The sequence below is a fragment of the Mustela putorius genome, unplaced genomic scaffold, assembly GCF_011764305.1.
Source record: "Mustela putorius furo isolate JIRA1106 unplaced genomic scaffold, ASM1176430v1.1 tig00000151_pilon_pilon_pilon, whole genome shotgun sequence".
Lineage (NCBI taxonomy): Eukaryota > Metazoa > Chordata > Mammalia > Carnivora > Mustelidae > Mustela > Mustela putorius.
The window spans coordinates 7,303,922-7,325,236 of NW_025421296.1; the positions used below are offsets into that span (position 1 = coordinate 7,303,922).

Here is a 21,315-nt window from a genome sequence, read left to right on the forward strand (position 1 = left end):
GTGGCAATGGCATCAGTTTATTTTCCATTCTTTCTGCAGGTGTGTTATTCTAAGGAAATGCAGGGTGTCATCAGTGGGACTCTCACATTGTTTCATTGTAATTTTATTGAACATAATGACATCACAACTGATAAATCTGCCACATGGTGACAAAATGTCACTTATCAAAATTTGATACTCATAAATATAGGAAAAGTGTACCCCTTTTGGTATGAGTAGTTTCCTTATTAAAAAAATAAGCTGGGAAAAAGGAGAATAATGCTTTAAGAGGATGTTGCCAAGTGGGTAAAACAGAGAGACTATTTATTTTTAGTCTATCAATGCTAGCATTCTTAGGGGATGAACAGGTAATGCTTTTAGCCAGCCCCTCATAAAATTCTTAATTCAGTATTCTGTTATTTTTTATGGCTTTGTACAGCCATGTGATTTGAGTGTGGTTTAACTTTGGATTATTCATCTGCAGCAAGAGTGACTGGTACCCAGAGCCTTGGCTGATGGCTGGAAGCTGTGTCCTTGTCATTTCTTCCTGGGGACCAGGCCCCGGCTGAATGCTTCCCTTCTTGGTGTTTATTTTCAACCTGATAGAGTGTAAGACCTGTGAGGGTCTTATTTCATCATGATTTTATTGAACATAATGGCATCACAGCTAACAAATCTGCTAGGGGCTGACCACATACCGTTCAGCAAAGCACTGACCTCCATAAATGGGTGAATTTTCATTTCCCTCTAACAAAATGTAAGATTCTCAAGGGTAGTGAATTCTGTCGGTTTTAGCAGAGTTGGTGTATCTTAAGCATTTAATGTGGTCCCTGGTATAAAAATATTAGTTGAAAGGATAAGTAAATGAAGCCCTGTGGGCTTGGAGCTGGTCCCCATCCACACATAAACTGGTGCCGTTTGAGTTTCTAGGGCATTTAAAATAGCAGCTCTGTCATCAAGTTCTAAGCTGAAGGCTTGGTTCTTAGGAAAGAAATCCTGGGCATCCATCAGATGGGCGTTGTATTTTGGTGCCCTGAATTCACTGTCAAGGTCACTTATCTCCGTTTCTAGAGGAAAGCCTTGGTAGACGGCACTCCCCAGGCTCAGAAATACCACGCCCTTGTGTGTGCACATACCCTAGGAAGAAGTTTGGGGGAAAGATTTTATAAATCCTCTTTTCTGGGCTACATGAGCTTCCTGGCACAATGCTGCCCTTTCTTTTTCCTCTGCAGCATGGAGTTAAGCCTTCTTTAAGACAGTTTCCACCTTCTGTTGAAAGTAGTGTTAGGGGCGCCCCTGAATGGCTTGGTCAGTTAAGTGGTGACCTTTGGCTCCATTCATGATCCTGGGGTGCTGGGATCCGGTCCCACACCTGGCTCCCCACTTAGGGGCCTGCTTCTTCCTCTCCTCCCTGCTGTGCTCTCTCTTCACTATCTCCGTCTTTATCTCTCTCAAATAAATAAAATCTTTTTTAAAAAGTGTTAAAAAAAAAAGATAGTAGATAGTAAAGTGTTAGGGAACTGGCTCCCACCCCTCAGATCAGGCTCTCACTGCCCTGGTGAGGGGTGTTTTGGAGTTCTGGTGATGAGGGCCGGAGTGTGGCCGGAGTATGTCAAAAGAAGCTATCCCCCATGTATTCTTTTTGGTTTGGGAGGGGGTTACATTCCACCTTTGGGAGTGGGTACAGTCCAGACTTCCTTCCTGGTTTTTCTTAAGACCAACATCGGGCAGCCAGGGGGAAAGGAGCGATTTTTGAGGTTATGCCCAAACTGGGGCATGGCTGGTTGGAATACAAGGGTTTCATCCACAGCGTGGGTGCTTGTTGGAGAAGATGCCCTGCACTTGCTCTGCCGTTTGGGATATCTGGAAACCTTTGTGATCCACGTGTTTACATTTTTTTAAAATTGTTTTGCGAAATAGGATGAGGTGTAGTACTCAAAGGATGGACTGCAGTTTAGAAATCCAGGCTTAAAGAACTCATTGGTTTTTTTAGTTCCAGCTCACAGACGCAGAGATGTGGATTTCCCTGTCCTGTCTCAGTGTGAGACGTGGGTCAGAAGGTCCGAGTTCCAGGCTCCTGGAGCTGGCTAGCTGGGTGCCTGGGGCACATCACACTTCACCTGTCCCAGTTACCTTTTCTCGACCCTATTCATTGGGAAGGTGATACTGACCCCTCCAGTTTTGTTTTGTTTTGTTTAGATTTATTTATTTCACAGAAGAAAGAGATAGAATAAGCAGAAGGGGCCAGGAGAGGGACAATCTCAAGCAGACTCCACACTGAGCACGGAGCCTGACGCGGTGCTTGACACGGGGCTTGATCTCACGACCCCGAGCTCACAACCTGAGGTGAAACCAGGAGTTGGACGCTTAACTGACTGGGCCACCCAGGTGCCTCTACAATTTGCTGTACAACTTACAAGACCAGACATGAAGAAAACATAAAACCCATGTGAGATAGTATCGTCCTAAAGGTCATGTGTCTCACTTCTTTTCCGCCGGAAAGGAAAATTATAATTGTGTTTTGCTGCTGCTGCTCTTTTTCTTCTTTGAGGTGGCAAAAAGCATAGAACCAAATGCATAGGGTGCTTTTCGTAAGGACTTCATGACTTTCATTTGAGCGGGAGCCTCCCGTCTCCATCTGTTTTCCCTCTCTGTCTTTGTTTTCCCTTTGCTCTTCTTTCTAATTTATGCCTTCTGGCTGGATGACAGGTACTTGATGTAAGAAGCCTTAAATTCTTTTGGAACAAGTAATTAGATGATGAACCAGGCAAACAAATAAATATTGCTGCATCAATTCCCTTTCCTCTCCACTGAGGTTTAGGGTACGGATGGACAGTGGGCCTGTCCCTCTGTGTGGCACTCAGCTTTGGGCACTACTGTTCCTCCACAAGCTGGCCCAAGTGTGAATGCTCCTTTCTTTCAGGGACTGCTTCTTGGGAGAGGAGATAAATTTTGTCAACTTCTTGACTAAAAAAACTTTTAATTCTTAGCTGATATCATTTAGAATAATGGTTTTTTTAAGAAGATTTTATTTATTTATTTTAGAGAGAGAGAGAAAACATGAGCGGGAGGGGCAGAGGGAGAAGGAGAGAGAGAGCTCATCTCAGGCAGACTCCATGCTAAGTGGGGAACCCAATACGGGGCTGGATCCCAGGACCCTGAGATCAGGACCTGCCCTGAAACCAAGAGTCGGACGCTTAACCAACTGTGCCACCCAGGTGCACCTAGAATTGACAGTTTTTATAGGAAAAATATGGACAGTCTTTATTTGTGTCAAAATTGGCCATTTGTGATGAATAAAATTTTCCTCTACAACGTCAGGGTGTGTTTAAACTAAGGAAAGTGTTTTGTTGTTTCAAGACCGGTTCTTACACAGGTGTATTTTTCATCATCCTTTAGAGTGCTCCTGTTTGGGACAAAGTTCTGGGTCCTATACAGAAATGAGAAATAGAGACCAGGCCCTGTGAAACAAATGTTAGTATTTTTCCCCCAAATGTTAACATTTTAAAGGTCTTAAAATTTTATTTTATTATTTATTTATTTATTTGACAGACAGAGATCACAAGTAGGCAGAGAGGCAGGCAGAGAGGACGGGGGAGAAGCAGGCTCCCTGCTGAGCAGAGAGAGCCGGATGCGGGGCTTGATCCCAGGACCCTGAGATCATGACCTGAGCTGAAGGCAGAAACTTAACCCACTGAGCCACCCAGGTGCCCCAAAATTTTAAATCATGTTAATATTTTATTATAATTTTACTTCACTTGCATTTCTGTGGTATTACATTGTAAATAGCTTTTTAAGTGTGATTTTGTTGTCAAAAAATCACATTGGTGTAAACATTCTTTTAATAGGTAATTTTATTAGCTTGTACTTACTCTCTAAGTTGACAGTATGGTACAAAAGGATGATCTGTAAACAAGATATAAATGATCGATTGTTTGGTAGCAAAGTACTGGTCAGTGTGAGACGCAAACCCTGTCCTTGTCTCCTGAGCAGTGCTAAGTGCGAGTCTCAGGGAGAATAGGTAATCTGTGTTTTCTTTGTCTACTCCTTTATCTGAAACACACAGGAAGTTGATGGGATGCAATATTACCATGTATTTTATAGTCTTTAAATGGTATCAGTGTGATAGTGTAAATGCTTCCCCCAGTTAGAATATATTTCTCATTTTGGCTATCTGAATTTAATTTATAGAACTCATGAGAGCTTTCTGGCAAAAAATGTCCCCCGTGTTTATGCTAAAGTGTTCTACTGTACTGATGAATATGTTTTCTGTTAATTAAACAGAACTTACTTTCTTTTTTCAGTTCTATCAGGAGGTCCATTGCCTCAAGGGCATGAATTTGAACTGTATGAAGTTAGATTTCATTGGGGGCGAGAAAACCAGCGTGGTTCTGAGCACACAGTTAATTTCAAAGCCTTTCCCATGGAGGTAAGAATAACAAATCATCTTGTAAAACTCTTATTGTTTATGTAAAATATTCAGCGACTTACTGAGAATGGTTGAGTCTAGAAGTAGGTGTATACCATTTAAATTTTATCAATTTATAGTAAAATAACAAAGCACTTAAGAAAGTGTATGCTTGGGCAGCAAATGGCATTTACCATCAACTTTGGTGAGCTTGGAGAGTGCACACAGGTGATTGACTATAAAGGTAATTTACACTACTAGGTTTCATTTCGGTATTGTTACTGTTCTAAAAATTCTGCTGCCTTTGCAAATTCAGTAAGTCATTTTTGTAGATGCTACAAATAGATGATAAACTGAAAACCAGCAGAGTTAGAGAAACCTCAACATTAGTCAAAAGTCTGGTTTGCCTCTGATTGAAATTGGTAAGTTGGATTTATTCACCCCAGGCAATTAGAGAGAGAGAGATTTTTAAAGAGTCATTCTTTTGTCTGAAGAAGTCCCTTTTTACTTCCCTTAGTCAATTCCTACTCTTTTTTCCAACTTAGTTGAAGTATTATTTCTTTCATGGGACATTTTCTGAGTCTATTCCCTAAGCAGAATACATTGCTCCCTCTTCTGTGTGCCCAGTGAACTTAATAGATTGTTGCCATGGCACTCCTTGACTGTGAACTTTAGTGTCTGCGGCGTCTTTCTCACTGATTCCGTGGGTTCCTGTTATGGACCAAAATGTTGATGCCTCCCCCACCCCCCAGTTGTATGTTGACTATGATGGAATTAGGAGGTGGGGCCTTTGGGATGTAATTAGGGTTAGATGAGGTCTCCAGGGTGGAGTCCTCATGAATGGAATTAGTGTCCTTATGAGAGTCCAGAGAGAACTTGCTCTTCCCTGCTCATTGCCATGTGAGGGCAGACAAGAAGATGGCTGCCTACAATCCAGGAAGTGGGTCCTCACCAGATGTCAGTTCTGCCAGCCTCTTGATCTTGGATCATTCAACCTCTGGAACTGTGAGAAATAAATGTTGTGTAAGCCACTCTAGCGGTGGTCGTTTGTCGTAATGACTTAACGTTGACTAAGATAGTTCCTGAAGAAAAGTCTCCCCCTCATCTTCTCTTTACACCCGTCATTTAGTCCACTGCTGGATACATCAGAGACAGCCCATGTTGGTGAACTTCAGACAATGTTGCCATTGGTCCAGGTCTTGTTTCTGTGTTTTCCTATAAGGACCCCCAGATGTCTCCAGAAAACAGCATGTCAGTGGCACATAACAGTATATTTTGGAGGCTGCTGGGGTGTCAGTCTTCCTTCTCTGTTGTTGCTAACTGCCCATACCCTTAGGTATGGTATTGAAGATGGCTAGATTCTGTGTCTAGTCCCACTTCAGTGACTGGAAATTACTGCTGTATAATTCCTATTAGTGATACATTTATTTCACAGAATCAAGGTAGAGGAAGTATTTCTCCATATTTAATTGTAATTTTTAAAAAGTGCCTTAGGAATCTCAGGGTATGCCTTTCATTAAAAAAGACTCAAATGCCTTTTTTTTTTTTTTTTAAGATTTTACTTATTTATTTGAGAGAGAAGAGAGCATGAACAGGGGCAAGGGAGAAGGAGGCTTCCCATTGAGGAGAGAGCCTGAGGAGGGACTTGATTCCAGGACCCTGGGATCATGACCTGAGCCAAAGGCAGCTGCTTAAGTGACTGAGCCACCAATGCACCCCAAGACTTGAGTCTTAAAAGTTAAATATTTAAGTGTTTGAAGGAGGATGGTGAAGGGAAAATGGTTGTAGTAAGCTGCAGATCACCTGAGTATGTGACTATGGCCTTGTGGCTGTGATTAAGACCTTGACGGGGAAGATCAGGTCTTCATATGTTACCATCCTAGGGACTTTTTTTCTCAGTACCTACAGACATCATCTCTCCTCTGCTGTGTGAATACGGTTCTGCCTTGTCTCTGTGTCATGTCTGGCTACTGCACTGTCCTCACCCACCATGAGAAGGAAAAGCACACACCAGGAGGCATCAGAGAGGAAAGTGGACACAAAACAGTCCAAAACAGCTGGACCTGCAGGGTAGCAGTGGGCAGAGTCAGGGACTGGGAGACACGGACGGGCAGGGCTGCTTTGGGTTTAAAGGACTGTTTCATCATTTCCTGTCAACCAGTTTTTAAAGACCCACTTGTACTATAAAAAATTGGGGGAGAGATGGGAGTAACTGGATAGGCAACAACTTCCGGATGAAAATTTAGCAGCCCTGCTTGCGACATGCAGAATTTATAGCTTTGGGAATGCTTAATTAGATTAAACGAGTCAGTGGTCTGAGCTTTTTGTTCTGTGGTCAAATAGAATTTCCAGGCCACATGTTCAGACTGGTCCTGTTACTTGGTGGCATTTTAACTGCTCTGGTCCATTAAACACAGGTAATGGTTTGTTTTGAGTGAAGATGAAATTCTGATAGGCTTTGTTTCTGCAGAAATATTTATATTTGGGATAATGGAATTACTGGCTGTAATTTTTCCAAAATAGGTGATGAATAATATTTATACTCTTTGTTATCCCAGATTATCTCTGATTCTGTCCTAGAGAAAATACTTGTATCATCAGCTGATGTTTGTTTAGTGCTCTGTCCCGCTGAGTTGCATAAATGTAGGGGGCTGTGCAGAAGTAGAGGGAGTGATCTATAGGCCACGTTTTTTCTGTTTTATTTTGTTTTGCTTTGTTTTAATGGAGGCTGTGAATACTGAGCTGGGTTTTATTTTTTTTAAAGATTTTATTTGTTATTAGAGTGAGCGAGAGAGAGCATGAGCAGTGGGGAGGGGCAGAGAGAGAGGGAGAAGCAGGCACCCCACTGAGCGCAAAGCCCACTTCCAGGACCCTGAGATCATGATGTGAGCTGAAAGCAAACGTTTAACTGACTGAGCCACCCAGGCGCCCCTGAGCTGGGTTTTAAGGAGAGGATTCACAGCGTGTGCTGAAAGAGAGAAGGGATAGACGCAGCGTAGACTAAGTCCAGGAGGGAATGAGAAGGCTTACATGGAGATAGGTAGGTAACTTGCCACTGGTTCTCTGGCCCTGAATTGTCCTCAAGGGCCACCTTAGAGACAAGGGCCACCTTGCCAATAGAATAGCGGAGAGTGAGGGGATCAGGTAGGTACCTTCTTGGGTATGTGATTTAAAAAGTTTTAAGACCCTTTCCATCTTTTATTTACATTTCAGGACTAACTTTAATTTCTAAATTGCATATGTATACATAATTTGTTTTTAAGGATTTATTTGTTTATTGGAGGGAGGAGGGGTGGAGGAAGAGAGACTCTTAAGCAGACTCCATGCTGAGCGTGGAGCCTGGTGCTGTGCTCAATTCCACCTTCCTGAGATCATGACCTGAGCCGAAACCAAGAGTCAGAAACTTAACCGGTTGGGCCGCCCAGGTGCCCCAACAGATTTCATTTGTATCGATTTCACTTACACTTAAATGGATGGCTTACTAAACCCTATAAACAAATATTCATCATGTCCATTACGTGTAACACAGGAATGGCTTTTACCAGAAATTCATCAACCTCCCTCAACTCTTTAAAATTATAAATACAGTAAAAACAACCCAGAATATATTTTTGTTACTACTAGTAGCCAGCACCCACATCATTTAAAAAATTAGCAGTTTATGATTTTAAACAATTTAAATGGCAACCCTAAGCTAAGCAAGATGGATAAAGCAGGCCATTTCTGTTTTTTCTTCTTGCAGTTTTCACTTTTGAGAAACACACGAGTTTCCATGGCATCTGACGTTCTCACTATGCTTTTATCCTCTAAACCTGAATTCTATTATTAATACTGCAGATTTATGCTTACATGACAGCGCCTTAGCAAGAGCAAAACAAATTGTACTGCGTTTTTCTTCCTGTTACTTGAAAGCCTAAGGGGCGTGCATGTATTAACTATATTCTTACAAATGTCTGAGTCCTGTCTACCAGCTGGAATTCCTTCACTTAGTGTGTGGATCTTTTGCATCCTGATGTTTAATCAAGAAAGCAGCAGCAGTAGAAGGTTGTTGATTTAAGAGAAGTCTGAGATCCAGTCAAATTAATTCCTGTGTGTTTGTCCTTCTGGTTGCATCCACCATACCACTGAAGTTATTTACTCCATTCCTGTTTAATTTTTGTTACAAATCTAACTGATAGAAGAATTTCTGAGTATTTATGTTCACATTCAACTTTTCAGGCTGTATATTCTGTTTCTGTCACTTGTCTGAGAAGACTGTCATCAGGTTCTTTGTGACTTGGAGGTAGCCTAACTTTGTGTTCTGTGTAACTCTTGGAAATTATGATTAATCTTTATACATGAATTGCTACTTTCATACTGATATGGAAGAATGCTTCACAGGCATTTAGATTTTACGTGGGAGCAATAAAATAAAAAAAATATTAGGGGTGCCTGGGTGGCTCAGTCGGTTAAGCATCAGACTCTTGATTTCGGCTAAAGTCATGATCTTGGGGTTGTGGGATTAAGCCCCAAGTTGGGCTCTGTGCTCAGCACTGAGTCTGCTTGGATTTCTCCCCCCACCCCCGGCCCCAATAAATTAATCTTTAAAAGAAATTAGAGGATGGGGAAACCAGTAGTGTGGTCAAGTTTTATTTTTTCCGAATAAGAACATACTAACTGTGCTGTCCCCATCATTTTATAGAGAGATCATCTTTACTAGCTAAATGTAGGAAGGATACAGTTTCAGGATAAACATAGACCTGTAACTTGAACAGATTCTAGCATTAAGAAACTCAGTATGTTAGTTCTGTTTTCTCATTTCACTGTAGGTGAATGAAAGTCATGGGCACTGGTCCTGCCCATAGACCAGCAGGAGATCCTGCATGGTGGGTCTGACTTTCTTGCTCTGTGGGCCTAAAAGTTTATAATTTGAGAGTGGATTACCACAAAAGAGGATATTGTAGGACAGATTCTTATCTTTATATTACATATTTAAAGAGCAGCCATTGGTCTGCATACTCTGAAAGGGCTTGGCGTTAACTGAGCCACCCACATACCTGCGGTTTATGGGAAGTTGAATGGTTTAGGTAAATATTTAAAGAAAAGAAAAAGTAAGTTTGATTGTGCAGAGCTGGATTCTTCAGTTGTGAAGAGTCTTGGCCTTGGTTGCAAAAGAGGTCAACAGAACCGGGTGAACAGTGCATCTCATAATAATAGTGGCAGTCCTGACTATTGCATTCCCCACCCTCCAAGCCGCCAGGTCTTCCAGGGATCCTGTATTTTTCTTTCCTTGTCAGTGTCTGCCATTTAAATTTTCCTTCAGGAAAAATGGTCTGGCCTTTTGATTTGCCGCCTCCCAGGTCATTTGCGCATTTGCCTGACTGAAAGACATCTATCGTGTGTTCGTTTATCTTAATACTCTGGGGAGATACCAGGAAGAGTTTGCCTAGGTAACAGTGAAATGAGGATCATTTCAAGTTACACTGTTTCCACGGATAGCTCAAGTAGAGCTTCCACGGATAGCTCAAGTAGAGCTTCATGTTTGTGAAATCACTTCCAAATTAGAGGCTTCCACGGACTTTGTTTGACTTCAGTGACAGAACATGATGAGGTTAGATCTATGAGATATACAATCATTATTATTATTTATTAAATAAGATACACAGTTAATCTGTTTTCAAAAGGAGGCTTTAAGCTCACCCAGTGCAAACTTTTTTTTTTTTTTTTAAAGATCTTATTTATTTATTTGACCGACAGAGCTCACAAGTAGGCAGAGAGGCAGGCAGAGAGAGAGAGAGAGAGAGAGAGAGAGGATGCAGGCTCCCTGCTGAAGAAGAGAGCCCGATGCAGGGCTCGATCCCGGGACCCTGGGATCATGACCAGAGCTGAAGGCAGGGGCTTTAACCCACTGAGCCACCCAGGCGCCCCCAGACTCCCTTTTTAACACAGGAAAAATTGGAAGCTCCAAAAGGTTAAGGGTTACATGGTAACTTACAGGAAGCCATAATGTATATGGCCTGGGTAGAGAAGGGGATATTTTGCTTAATTAAGTATTCCATTTAAGAAAGAATTACCCTTTAATGTTGGTCCTTTCTCTAATTGGCTAGATTGAAAGAGGTAACATAACAGTCCCTACCTCCCCCCCACACCCCTGTGAGGGTCTTTTCTGTCTGCATGCACCCATATTCAGAGGCGGGCATGTCCTAGCTTGTATAGGATTATCGTGAAGCTGTATGGCATGGGACCCTGGCTTTTCAGGATGTGAGGACAAAACTCAGTGGCTTCATGAGGTTGCGAGACCATGGTGTCATGAAGGTGGAATCCTTGCTGCTCCCTGGGGACTGGGGTGGATTTAATGGATTGTGTAGCTCCCCCATTTTGCCAGTCTGCTCACCAAGGTCTGGAGGAGGAGACTAGCTCAGGGTCGTGTATCTAGGAAGTGACAGTGGCGACACAAGATCTGTGAATTGATTTCTCTAAGGGGTGCTTCCCCCCCCCTTCACTTTCCAAAGCTAATTCTTACTGGGAAAATCAACGGTAGTGTTGAGATTTTATTTGCCATGGTAGTTAATACTTCGGATTGAGGCTACTTTAGGAGAAGAAAAGGGAAGGCAAGTTATCACTGATGATAACTAAAGGAAATGATTCAAAATTTGAGTGTTCAGTTTCTTTTGATCAGAAAAAGGAACAAACCGTCAATAAAATGATTATTATGATTATAATTTGGCATCTTGGGCTCTTCCATGGGGCTAGTAAATTGAGCCTCATGGAAAGACAGATGGATTTAGAACTTTGTGCTGTGGCCTTTCTGTGGTCATAGTTGCAGAAACTCCCTCTCACATCCAGGTTAAAAACAACAACAACAAATTTTATGTTTCCTGAATTCTGATGAACACTTGCGTTTTTACTCTGTAAAAAACACAGTTCCTGCTTTGATTTAACATGTTTATTTTTTCATTTATGAAAATGTATTTAGTGTTAGAAACTGCGCAGTTTACTGAATAGAAAATAAATTATAGTGTTGAACAAACAAATGTTCTTCTAGCTGTACCACATGATGTGCCAATCTACCATTCCACTTAGAAATAGAAGTGTAGAAGGCCAGCTCGACCTTTGAATAGTCCTTGAGCCTACCTTTGATTTTATATTTTTTAGTATTTTTTTTTTTTGGTAGATTATTCTTTGTTCTTCTTTGAAGATGTGTAACATGTTTTTGGCAATCTAAATTTGAAAGAATCCTTTATATGTATACTTTTACAATGTAATGAACATTTATAGAAAATGAAAACTTGTTTTTGTAAATGAATATGATATGTAATTAATTCATAGGAGGTTACAGACTTGCAGCTAGAAAATATTTTTAAATTGGGTTTTAACAGATCTAAATTCTACAATAGAATATATCCTCTTAATATGTCTCCCGATAGGGGCACCTGGATGGCTCAGTCGGGGAAGCTTCTAACTCTTGATTTTGTCTCAGGTTCTGATCTCAGGGTCATGTGAGATCCCTGTGTCGTTAGGATTCTCTTTGTCTGTCTCCCTCTGTCCCTTTCCCATTCTGTAAAAAAATAGACTTCAGACGAAAAATAGACTCTGATTTAAATAAGTCAAGCAGAGAGAGTCAATTATCATATGATTTCACTTACATGTGGAGCATAAGGAATAACATGGAAGACACTGAGAGATGGCGAAGGGAAGTGAGTTGGGGGTTGTGGGGGGAGACAAACCATGAGAGATTGTGGACTCTGAGAGACAAACTGGGGGTTTTGGAGGGAAGGGGGTGGGGAGTTGGGTGAGCCTGGTGGTGGGTATTAAGGAGGGCACGTATTGCATGGAACACTGGATGGGGTGCATAAACAATGAATTTTGGAACACTGAAAACAAAATAAAATTAAATTAAAAAGTAAATGTATAGTCTGTAACTAAGTGACCATCTTTAAAACAACTCACTTTCATCTGTTCATTCATTTGTCCGTCGGTTGTTCATCCATCCAGCCATCCATCTATCCACGCATCCTCCCATCTAATCACATGTTTCTTGGGAGTCCACTGCTCAGGCTCCGGGCTAAGTGATAACAGATCCAACAGTGAGGGGAAAAGACAACCAGTGGGGTTTATTACAACCGAATGCAGTTTATGCGAGTCGTCTCCTCCCCTCCTTTCCCCTAAACTGATCAACGTTTAAATCAAGTGTTTTCATGGCAGTTAAAGGGCCTTATCCCCTCTGCCCCGTCTATGCAGTATGCAGATTCTGGCTGTCAGAAGCTGATTAGAAGAAGGTTTTGAAGACACTTGTTAGAAAGCAAATACATTATTTGAGATGTAATGATTGTCAACCAGACAATTTATAGAGTCCTGTGTGAAAGGCTCTGTGTTAGGTGTAAACCCTTCTACAGGATTAATTTAACTGCAGTAAAATTAGGCTTGGTGAGACACCAGATAGGAAACTTTTAATGCTGACGGGAAAGTTAGGAAAGGTCTAGGTCCTGGAAAGCTGCTGGAGAACCCAGGCCATTTACCAGTCCCAATGTGTGGGGGAGGGGTCCGAGTGCTCGGATTGGTGAGAATTCAGGCTGGGAAACAAAACCAGAACGGAGATCCCAGCCCTGTGACCTTGAGCAAGCAAGTAAACTTTTTTTTAAAAGATTTTATTTATTTATTTGACAGAGAGATAGAGAAGGCACAAGGAAGCAGAGCTGCAGGCAGAGGGAGAGAGAGAAGCAGGCTCTCTGCTGAGAAGCTCTTGGCTGAGGAGAGACCCCGATGCGGGGTTTGATCCCAGGAATCATGACGTGACGCAAAGGCAGCCGCTTAACCAACTGAGCCACCCAGACACCCCAAGCTAGTCAACTTCTTAAAGCCCCAGTGGTCCTACGGAAAGGGCTCAAAGCTAGCTCAGAGGTTGGCAAGGAATAAACCTTTTTCTATATTACAAAGGTATCATTATTCCTTTTATGTTATTCCTATGATTAGGAAGAGATGTGGGGACATCAAAGGGGTGATTACAGTTGTGATGATAAAAACCTAGTGAAAGGGAGTGAGGGGGAAACAAAAGGATTTTTTTTTTCTGGTTGGTTTTTTTTTTTGTTACTAACAGAATATGAATGAAGAAAAAACTTGAAGTCTTTTCGTTTTCTTTAAAACCCCTGTTCCCTTTACTTAAATATATTATCCTCCATAAGTTTAGTCAATATGGTATTTCCTGAGACATTTTTTTATGATTATTACGTGTGTATATGCAGTAGAATTTATACCATCAGCTTATTTTGTAGTGAAAATCAACTAAATATTTCCTGTGTAAGATAGTTAAGTAATGGTATGATAAAACTTCTAATCAAACAAAAGAATATTAAGAGATTTTTAACTCCGTAAGACCTTAATTAGTATAAAAGCTATGTAAGTTTGTTTTGTTCTTCTATAGCTCATTGTGCTTGCTTTGTCTCTTGTTTACTCTCTCTCTCTCAAAAAAATAGATAAAATCTTAAAAAAAAAAAAAGAGTGACCACTTAAAATGGTGCAGTGATGTTGGTAGGATAATTGTACCTTGGCCACAGCTTTGCTGTGCTTGTATGCATTTTTTTCTTTTAGCTTCTTAGGGTGATGCAAAACAAGAGCTCACTATGGAATCCTAGAGCGACATGCCAGGAGCCCTGTGGGAAACTGGAATATTTGGTGTCCTGGTTTTCCAGGAGAGCCCCTGTTCTGGTGACTGGCACTGTCAGTCAGGAGAACTGCACTGATTGAGGCTCACCATGGTATTTGCTGTGGGACTGATGTGTAGCCATTTAAGCTCCTTCCTTTGCTGGTACATCAGGATAATACAGTTGCACCTGCCCTTATGAAACTTAGGGAGAGACTATAAAAATTAATGGTGTAATATTGGAGGTGCCAGCCACTAAATGTCTCCTGTGGTGGTTTAAACAGAATCTGGTATTCACTGGAAGTACTTTTGTGAAGGCATTTCAAGGGCATAATTAGGTGCATTTGATGTAAATGTTGTAATTTATGACAGTATAGTTGTTTTGGGTTTTTTTAATTTTAGAAGCCTTGGATAGAAAAGAAATCCAGATTTTAAAACTGTTGAATGTAAACATTAGATATAGAAGGAAGACATTAATGCTTATAAGAGCTGACAGAGTGAAAGACCCATTTTTCATCAATTAATGTTTTCACTTGGGGACCCTGAGGCAAGTATGTTCTCCAAACCCAGCTTAACACGTAGTGGAACTGATTTCTTTGGCTCCAGAGTTAAGGTAGTTGTCACGAACATTACTTGATGAGTTCTCTAAATTGTTGAGTTCTCTGAGGAGAGCCATAAACCGATCCCTTTATCCTGCCTGCGTTTTGAACAAATTAGGAAATATTAGGAAATAGGCATTATTAGAGTCATCATTACAGAGAACCAAACACCACCTATATGAGGACTAGAATGACAGTGGAAACCTAGCTTAGTGTTGGAGAGAAAAGGCTCTGCCCGCTCAGTTGTAGGTAAGGTAGAGGCCTGTGAGGGAGAGCAGAGCGGATCCTGGTGGGGGAGGGGCCGGGTAGGGTTTAGAGAACCTGCTCTCAGAGAGCAGGTAGCTCAAATTTCAAAAGAGGAATAAAAAAGAGGAGGAGTTAGTTGAAAGAGTGTAGAGGAAGGCCAGTCCTGTTTAGGGAAAATCCCTCTTTATAGGAGCCCGGAACAGGGAAGAGGCATTTCCTCTTAACAAGATAAGAGTCTTCAGAATTCTTCCGTGTACCTTTTAAAATTCGATGGCACTAGATGCTAGCAAGAGACCAACTATGTTTAGGAATCAGTGGAGGAAGTTCTGTTTTCTTTTATTGCAGGTTTATTCATTTTAACCATTTGGGATCAAATCCCCTTGTTGTTTGCTGCTCCCTTGGACCAAAGACAATCACACAGTTTCCCACTTTCTAGAAGGAGCTGGGAGATGGAGCGAGCAAAGATTTTGGTGCATGTGGAGGATTTATTATTTTTTTTTTCTAATTTACTTGGGTGGATTTTCACCCAATGCAGCATCTTAGTGTGGGCCAGTCACTGTTGAAACCAAAGCCATAATTGCATTTACATATATAAATAACTGTTTCCCTTTTCAAAAATGGTGAGCTAGGTCCAGGGCTTAAATTATTAATCCTACTCAAAATTTGGGTCGTACAGTGCTGGAACTATTTTGCAATAATTTTTAAGAACAAATGTCACTTAATCCACCCTGTCACAGAGAACAAACATTACAGATTTTTATCAGCAGGCATTGTTTCTCATTAACTTATCAGCCCTGACGTACTTTAATGGTGCGCCCAATCTTGCTATTTTCCAGCTGAGCTAGGCCTTGCTGTGTGGGTCAGTGGCTTGGGTCTAGCATTAAGTAATGTTTGTTAGCTTTTCCTCAGCTGAGCTCCAGTGGGTTACCTCCTTTGAGGTTTTCCCTTCTAGAGGCTGTCTTCCCCATGAACAAGTAAAAGGAAAGCTATGACTGGATTTTGAATCAAGCAAAATGGTGGTGTGGTGCATACCATTCAATTAGCATGCATTTGTTAAGGATCTATATTTAAAGCCAAACCCTGTGAGATACACAACACATAAGACAACAGCGTTTGTGTTTAATGATTCTGTAGTATGGTTGGAAGAGGTGGAATTAACGTAAAAACATGTGAAGAGATAACAGTTGGAGGGTTAGATGTAAAACAATTTAAAACACGTTCTCTGAGTCCAGCAGAAATCCACCCAGGTGGCCCATAATAGCCATTTTTAAGAGGCCTGTCACCCTGTTGGGAATATGACCTCTTCCTTTTTTGTATAGGACCTTCTTCTAGACCTGGATTATTTTGCATTTATTGTCCTATATCAGCACCACACACAGCAACAAATACATAGTAGCTGCTGGACTCAGAGAAAGCTGTGAAGAATGGATTTTGGAGCTGGGCCTTAACAATCTGGTAAAATAAAAACGATACGGAAAAGAAAGGGGTGGACGCAAGATGTGTCGTAAAGGACAAGCGTGATAAGGTTTGGTGAGTGATTTGAAAAGGCCAGTGTGCTGAGAAATGGAACTTGAGTAATGGAAATAGTCGTGGGATAATTAATAGGAAAATGAGGGAATCAGGAAGTGAGGTACACAGTAGGGAGAGGCTGATGAATTTGGGTTAATGAATGATGCTGTTTTTTTTTTAGTATATGTGCTGCCGAAGCGATCACGAATGATGCTGTTTTAACAAGCATCACTTTACTCAATTACATCGGTACTGTTAGTAATCCCTGGACACTCTGAAATTAGTTTAAAAAACAGCAGAAGTCGGGATTGCAGGTCCTTAAAAAGATGCAAAGGTGCTCTCTGCTGTAGGTAAGGTGAAGAGAGGAAAATAGTTGAAATCCTCCTTTGCCTTCCACAGTCTGAGACTTCATGAAAGCAAGGCTGAGCTTTCTCCACACAATAGGAAAGCGCATTACACGGAGGACTGCCAGATTTTAGTTGGTGTTTATTGTTAATTGGAGTTGATTTGTTTTCTCAGGGAAATAATTTTCAGCTTTGAGATTTTCATTCTCTCTTTTTAGTTTGGTGGTCTGAATGCATTGATCTTTACCGGGTAGCATGTATTTCTGCTGTGGGTTTCCTAGGCAACACCCAGCAGAACCTCTCTTTCTGTTGGTGTTTCTGAAGAGACTTTCTCTTGATATCTGTGCTCCTTGGAATTGCTACAGCTTTCCGTTGTCAGTTGCTGTTTCTGGAGTGGCTCCTCCTCCTACCTTTCCTCTGGCTATGTTATTTTTTTTAACATAGATATCCATGCCCTGTCAGTGCCCCTGATGACTCTTAGAAGTTTCTGGATTTTAAAAATTGAAGTGGCAGAAATAGGAAGGATATTGGCTGGGAAATGCGTACATGAAGGTGCGTCAAGTTACATGGATATTTACATTTCCATAGGTCTGAGTTTTATTAGAGATTCTCTTCTGAATTCTGCGTGAAACTCTGTGCAAACAACATGCAATTTTGTTTTAGGTTGTTAGGATTAGTGTTACTGGTGTCCCTGCTCTGGTTAGCTAGAAGGCTGTGGAGAACTAGACTTTGTGCTTCTTGATTCCAATCAAATTTGAACCTCCTCAACGGGAAGAATTAGCCTTGGTTATTTAAGTCGAGTATCAGAAACACCTTGGCTGTCTCTCTTATTGAATAAATACTGAATCCTGTGGGGACAAAGATTTGAGATGATGGCAGATGCTTTGCCTTTCTCTTCCCAGGCTTCCTGTTTGAGGGTGGGGTGGGGGAAGATAGTCAGTATAAGATTGGGCTGGCCAAATACTGTAATTGGGGGTGGGTGGTAATCTTTAGTACCTACTAAAAATAATGTTATGTTTGTCAAAAAGGAATAGTGCTTTTTTTTTTTTAAGGTTTTATTTATTTATCTGACAGACAGAGATCACAAGTAGGCAGAGAGGCAGGCAGAAGCAGGCTCCCTGCAGAGCAGGGAGCCCGATGTGGGGCTCCATCCCAGGACCTTGGGATCATGGACCTGAGCCAAAGGCAGAGGCTTTAACCCACTGAGCCACCCAGGTGCCCCTGGAATAGTGCTTTTGAGCGCAGGGCTTGGGAGCATTGTGTGTTGTGAAATGACATGGGGATGTCAGGAGGGAGAGGGATTTGGAGGAAAGATGTCAGGGTTACCTCAAGTCATGCTGAATTTGAGATTGGTTGAGATTTTTATGTCATTAAACTCAAAGGTAAATTCTAGGAATTTTCACATCGGGAAGTTTGATTTCTAATGGAATCTCAAATCCTGGCTTCTAGAGGGCTTTAAATAAATATACACAAGTGTGTGTGAAAGAATAGATGGGCAAGTTCTAGCATAGTGTCAGGTTCTGAGGAGGTAAATAGGATAGACCGGACCTTCTCCCACCTGAGGGCCTTTGTCCTTGCAGTCTCTGGTCTGGAATGTGCTCCCATCAGAGCCACACAGCTTCTCCTTGAGCACCTTTGGGTCTCTACTCAAATGTCACAGAATCAGTGAGGCTGACTTTAGCTTTCTTTCTTTCTTTCTTTTTTTTTTAAGATTTTTACTTATTTATTTGACAGAGAGATCACAAGTAGGCAGAGCAGTAAGCAGAGAGAGAGGAGGAAGCAGGTTCCCCAATGAGCAGGGAGCCCAATGCAGGGCTCCATCCCAGGACTTTGAGATCATGACCTGAGCCAAAGGCAGAGGCTTAGCCCACTGAGCCCCCCCAGGCACCCCTAACTTCAGCTTTCTTTAACCTTCTGTGTTTTTCTCCATTGTATTTCACAGTAATTTAATAATATATATATTGACGTATGTGTATATACACACACACACAGACACATATATAAATATACTGTGTATACATAAACATATAATAAATATAACAGTTTTATAGTAATCTATTGTGGTTGCAGTTTAGGGGACCTAGAAATTAAGTAGCTAGAGATACATTTCCAATGGCAGGTTGCGGACAAAGAATGGAGACTTGGAGACTCTAGAAAGTCAGGATTATATTGATATGCTTTTCCTTAGTCACACGAGTGGTGTATATTATGATGTATATGGGCGTTTCACCAAGGACAGTGGGGATCACTATTCCACATTTCATAGTTACAGATTTTTTCGTGCACTCACGAGTTACTGAGCACCTACAATGTGTGTTGCAGGCGGTGGTAAGTACTAGGAACACAGCCGTGACGAAGCATGCAAAAATCACTTCCTTGCTAAAACTGTACTTCTGGTGAAATCTAATCAATTTCATTGATCAGAAAGGTCATGCTTTGGGGAAGTCATTTTCAAAAAAACGGATGTGATACAACTGGGATGATGACCTTGACAAAGAAAAAGAAGGTGGTGTTAGAAATAGTGTGGGAAGAGAACATTCAGAGCGTACCAGAAAGGGTTTTGATAGCTTGTCTGGAGGTCCGGTGAAAGGAGAGGTCAGTGATGCCTCTAAGCCTTGAGCCTTGATAACTGGCAAAATGGTGGACCTTTTAAGAAATGTCAGAAAGGGGGACTGTTTTGGTGGGAAATCGTGGTGGGTTCTTTGATAACTTCTTGGATATAGCATAGGGCGGGGCTGTTGTGGTGGGAAGTCACGGTGTATACACTGAAATGCTTTGAGTTTGTTAGCCGCCTTTCCTCCCAGTGGAAATGCCCAGGAAGGGGCTGGAAATGCAGATCTGTAACTCAGAAGAGAGGTCACTAACCAGGATGGACTGCAGCCACTGATATTATTTACTTCTGCCTCTCTTCGAATCTGGGTCTAGGTAAATGAGTTAATAGAAGAGCACACTCTTTTTTGTTCAGGCAATGTCATGGGAAAACAGTTGCAGTTTTAATTTGGTATCACAGGAGTATGTAATGTACCCAAGTAAGCTTAATCAGGCAGTACTTCACCAAGGGGAAGTTATATTCTTAATCCTGGGTAATGGCTATTTTATGCCCTTAGTTTACGTATTAACGATTGTAGCTCTCGTAGTAGCATATGTTGTCTTCATCCACATCAATAATTAATCCGTTCTTGAACCTTCCTCTACTGCTCACCTTGGTAATAAACTAATAATAAAATCCACTGCTATTATTAAGAAATATTAATGTAAGCACAAGAGATTTAGGACTAGATTTATACTTCTGAAACTGCTGCAGTGATGATATGTTTTCTGCTCACTGATAACTGGTTTACATTTTTCATGTCTTTATTTTTCAGGGTATTAAAAATGATGATACAGAAAATGCCTCTCAGACTATTTTTGTCAGAGCAAAAAGCTCCATCAACTTTTGTGTATTCTTAGAACTTTATCTTCAGGAAATGTTCCATTTTGTCTACCCAAAGTCCAAATGTAAAAGATTTTTTCTTTTATTTATTAAGTTATTTTAGTATGTCTGCATTGAAGAGATTGGATGTAAGAAACCAACAGAGTACTTTGGTTTAGTATCCTCTGTCTCTTGGCAAGGAGTGCCTTGGTTTCAGGCTACTAATAGGAAACACAACTGAGAAACGATCAGATACTTCCCTTCCTCATTACATCCCAATGAGCAGTTCTGGGTTGGTTAATTCAACAGCTAAGCCATATTTCTAAGTGCCAGTTGCTTTGTTTTTCTGGTAAATCATTTTAGAAGTTGGGCTTTGCACCTTGGTTTGCTCACTCATGGTTGCAAGATGGCTGTATCACTTCTAAGTGTCACATCCTCACAAATTAATGATTAAAAGTTGTATTTTCTTTCATTAAAAAATCATTTTATGGAAATAAAATTTACATGTCATAAAATTCACTCATTTAAAGTGTACAGATCAATGGCTTGAGTGTATTTACAGTGTCATAAGCCTCTACCATGATCTAGATTTAGAACACTTCCATCACTCCAAGAAGAAAATTACTCCCTATCCACTACCCCCACACCCCTTGCCCTAGGCAACCACTAATCTTCTTTCTGTCTCTATAGACTTTCCGATTCTAGACGTCATGCAGATGGAACCACGGGAAGTTTTCAAGGTTCCTTTATCCATGTCATAGCCTGTATCAGTCCTTTGTGACTTTGACTGCCAGAAAGTGTTCCACTGTATGGGTAAACCATGTGCAGTTTATTCACCAGTTGATTGACTTAGTTTGTTTCCACTTTCTGGCTGTTTTGAGTAATGTAGCTATAAACTTTTGAGTACAAGGTTTTGTGCCGACAGGTTTTCATTTCTCTTGGGCATGTACTTAGGTGTGGGACTACTGGGTTATGTAGTAGCTCTGGGTTTAACATTTTAGGAATTGCTCATTTTTTTCCCAAAGGGGCTGTATCCTTTTACTAGTCCCATCAGGATTTTATGAGGGTGTCCCATGTCCTGGTCAACACTTGTTATTGTCTGTCTTTTTGTGTAACCATTCTAGTGGGTTTGAAGTAATACCTCACTGTGGTTTCATTTGCTTTTCCTTGATGATTAGTGATATTGGGCATCATTTCAT

The 21,315-nt window shown here is 41.1% G+C and overlaps 1 protein-coding gene across 3 annotated transcripts in view; it reads left to right on the plus strand.

Moving 5' to 3' along the window:
- The window catches only part of CA8 (carbonic anhydrase 8), an 86,906-nt gene that overhangs the window by 9,220 nt on the left and 56,371 nt on the right, over nt 1-21,315 (plus strand). For all 3 annotated transcript variants that reach the window (XR_001177247.2, XM_004778360.3, XM_013048900.1), the window contains exon 3: nt 4,284-4,408. Coding sequence is in view for 2 of the 3 variants with exons in the window: in XM_004778360.3 (XP_004778417.1) it covers nt 4,284-4,408 (125 nt within the window). In the remaining variant the exon portion in view is untranslated. The remainder of the gene's footprint in view (nt 1-4,283; nt 4,409-21,315) is intronic.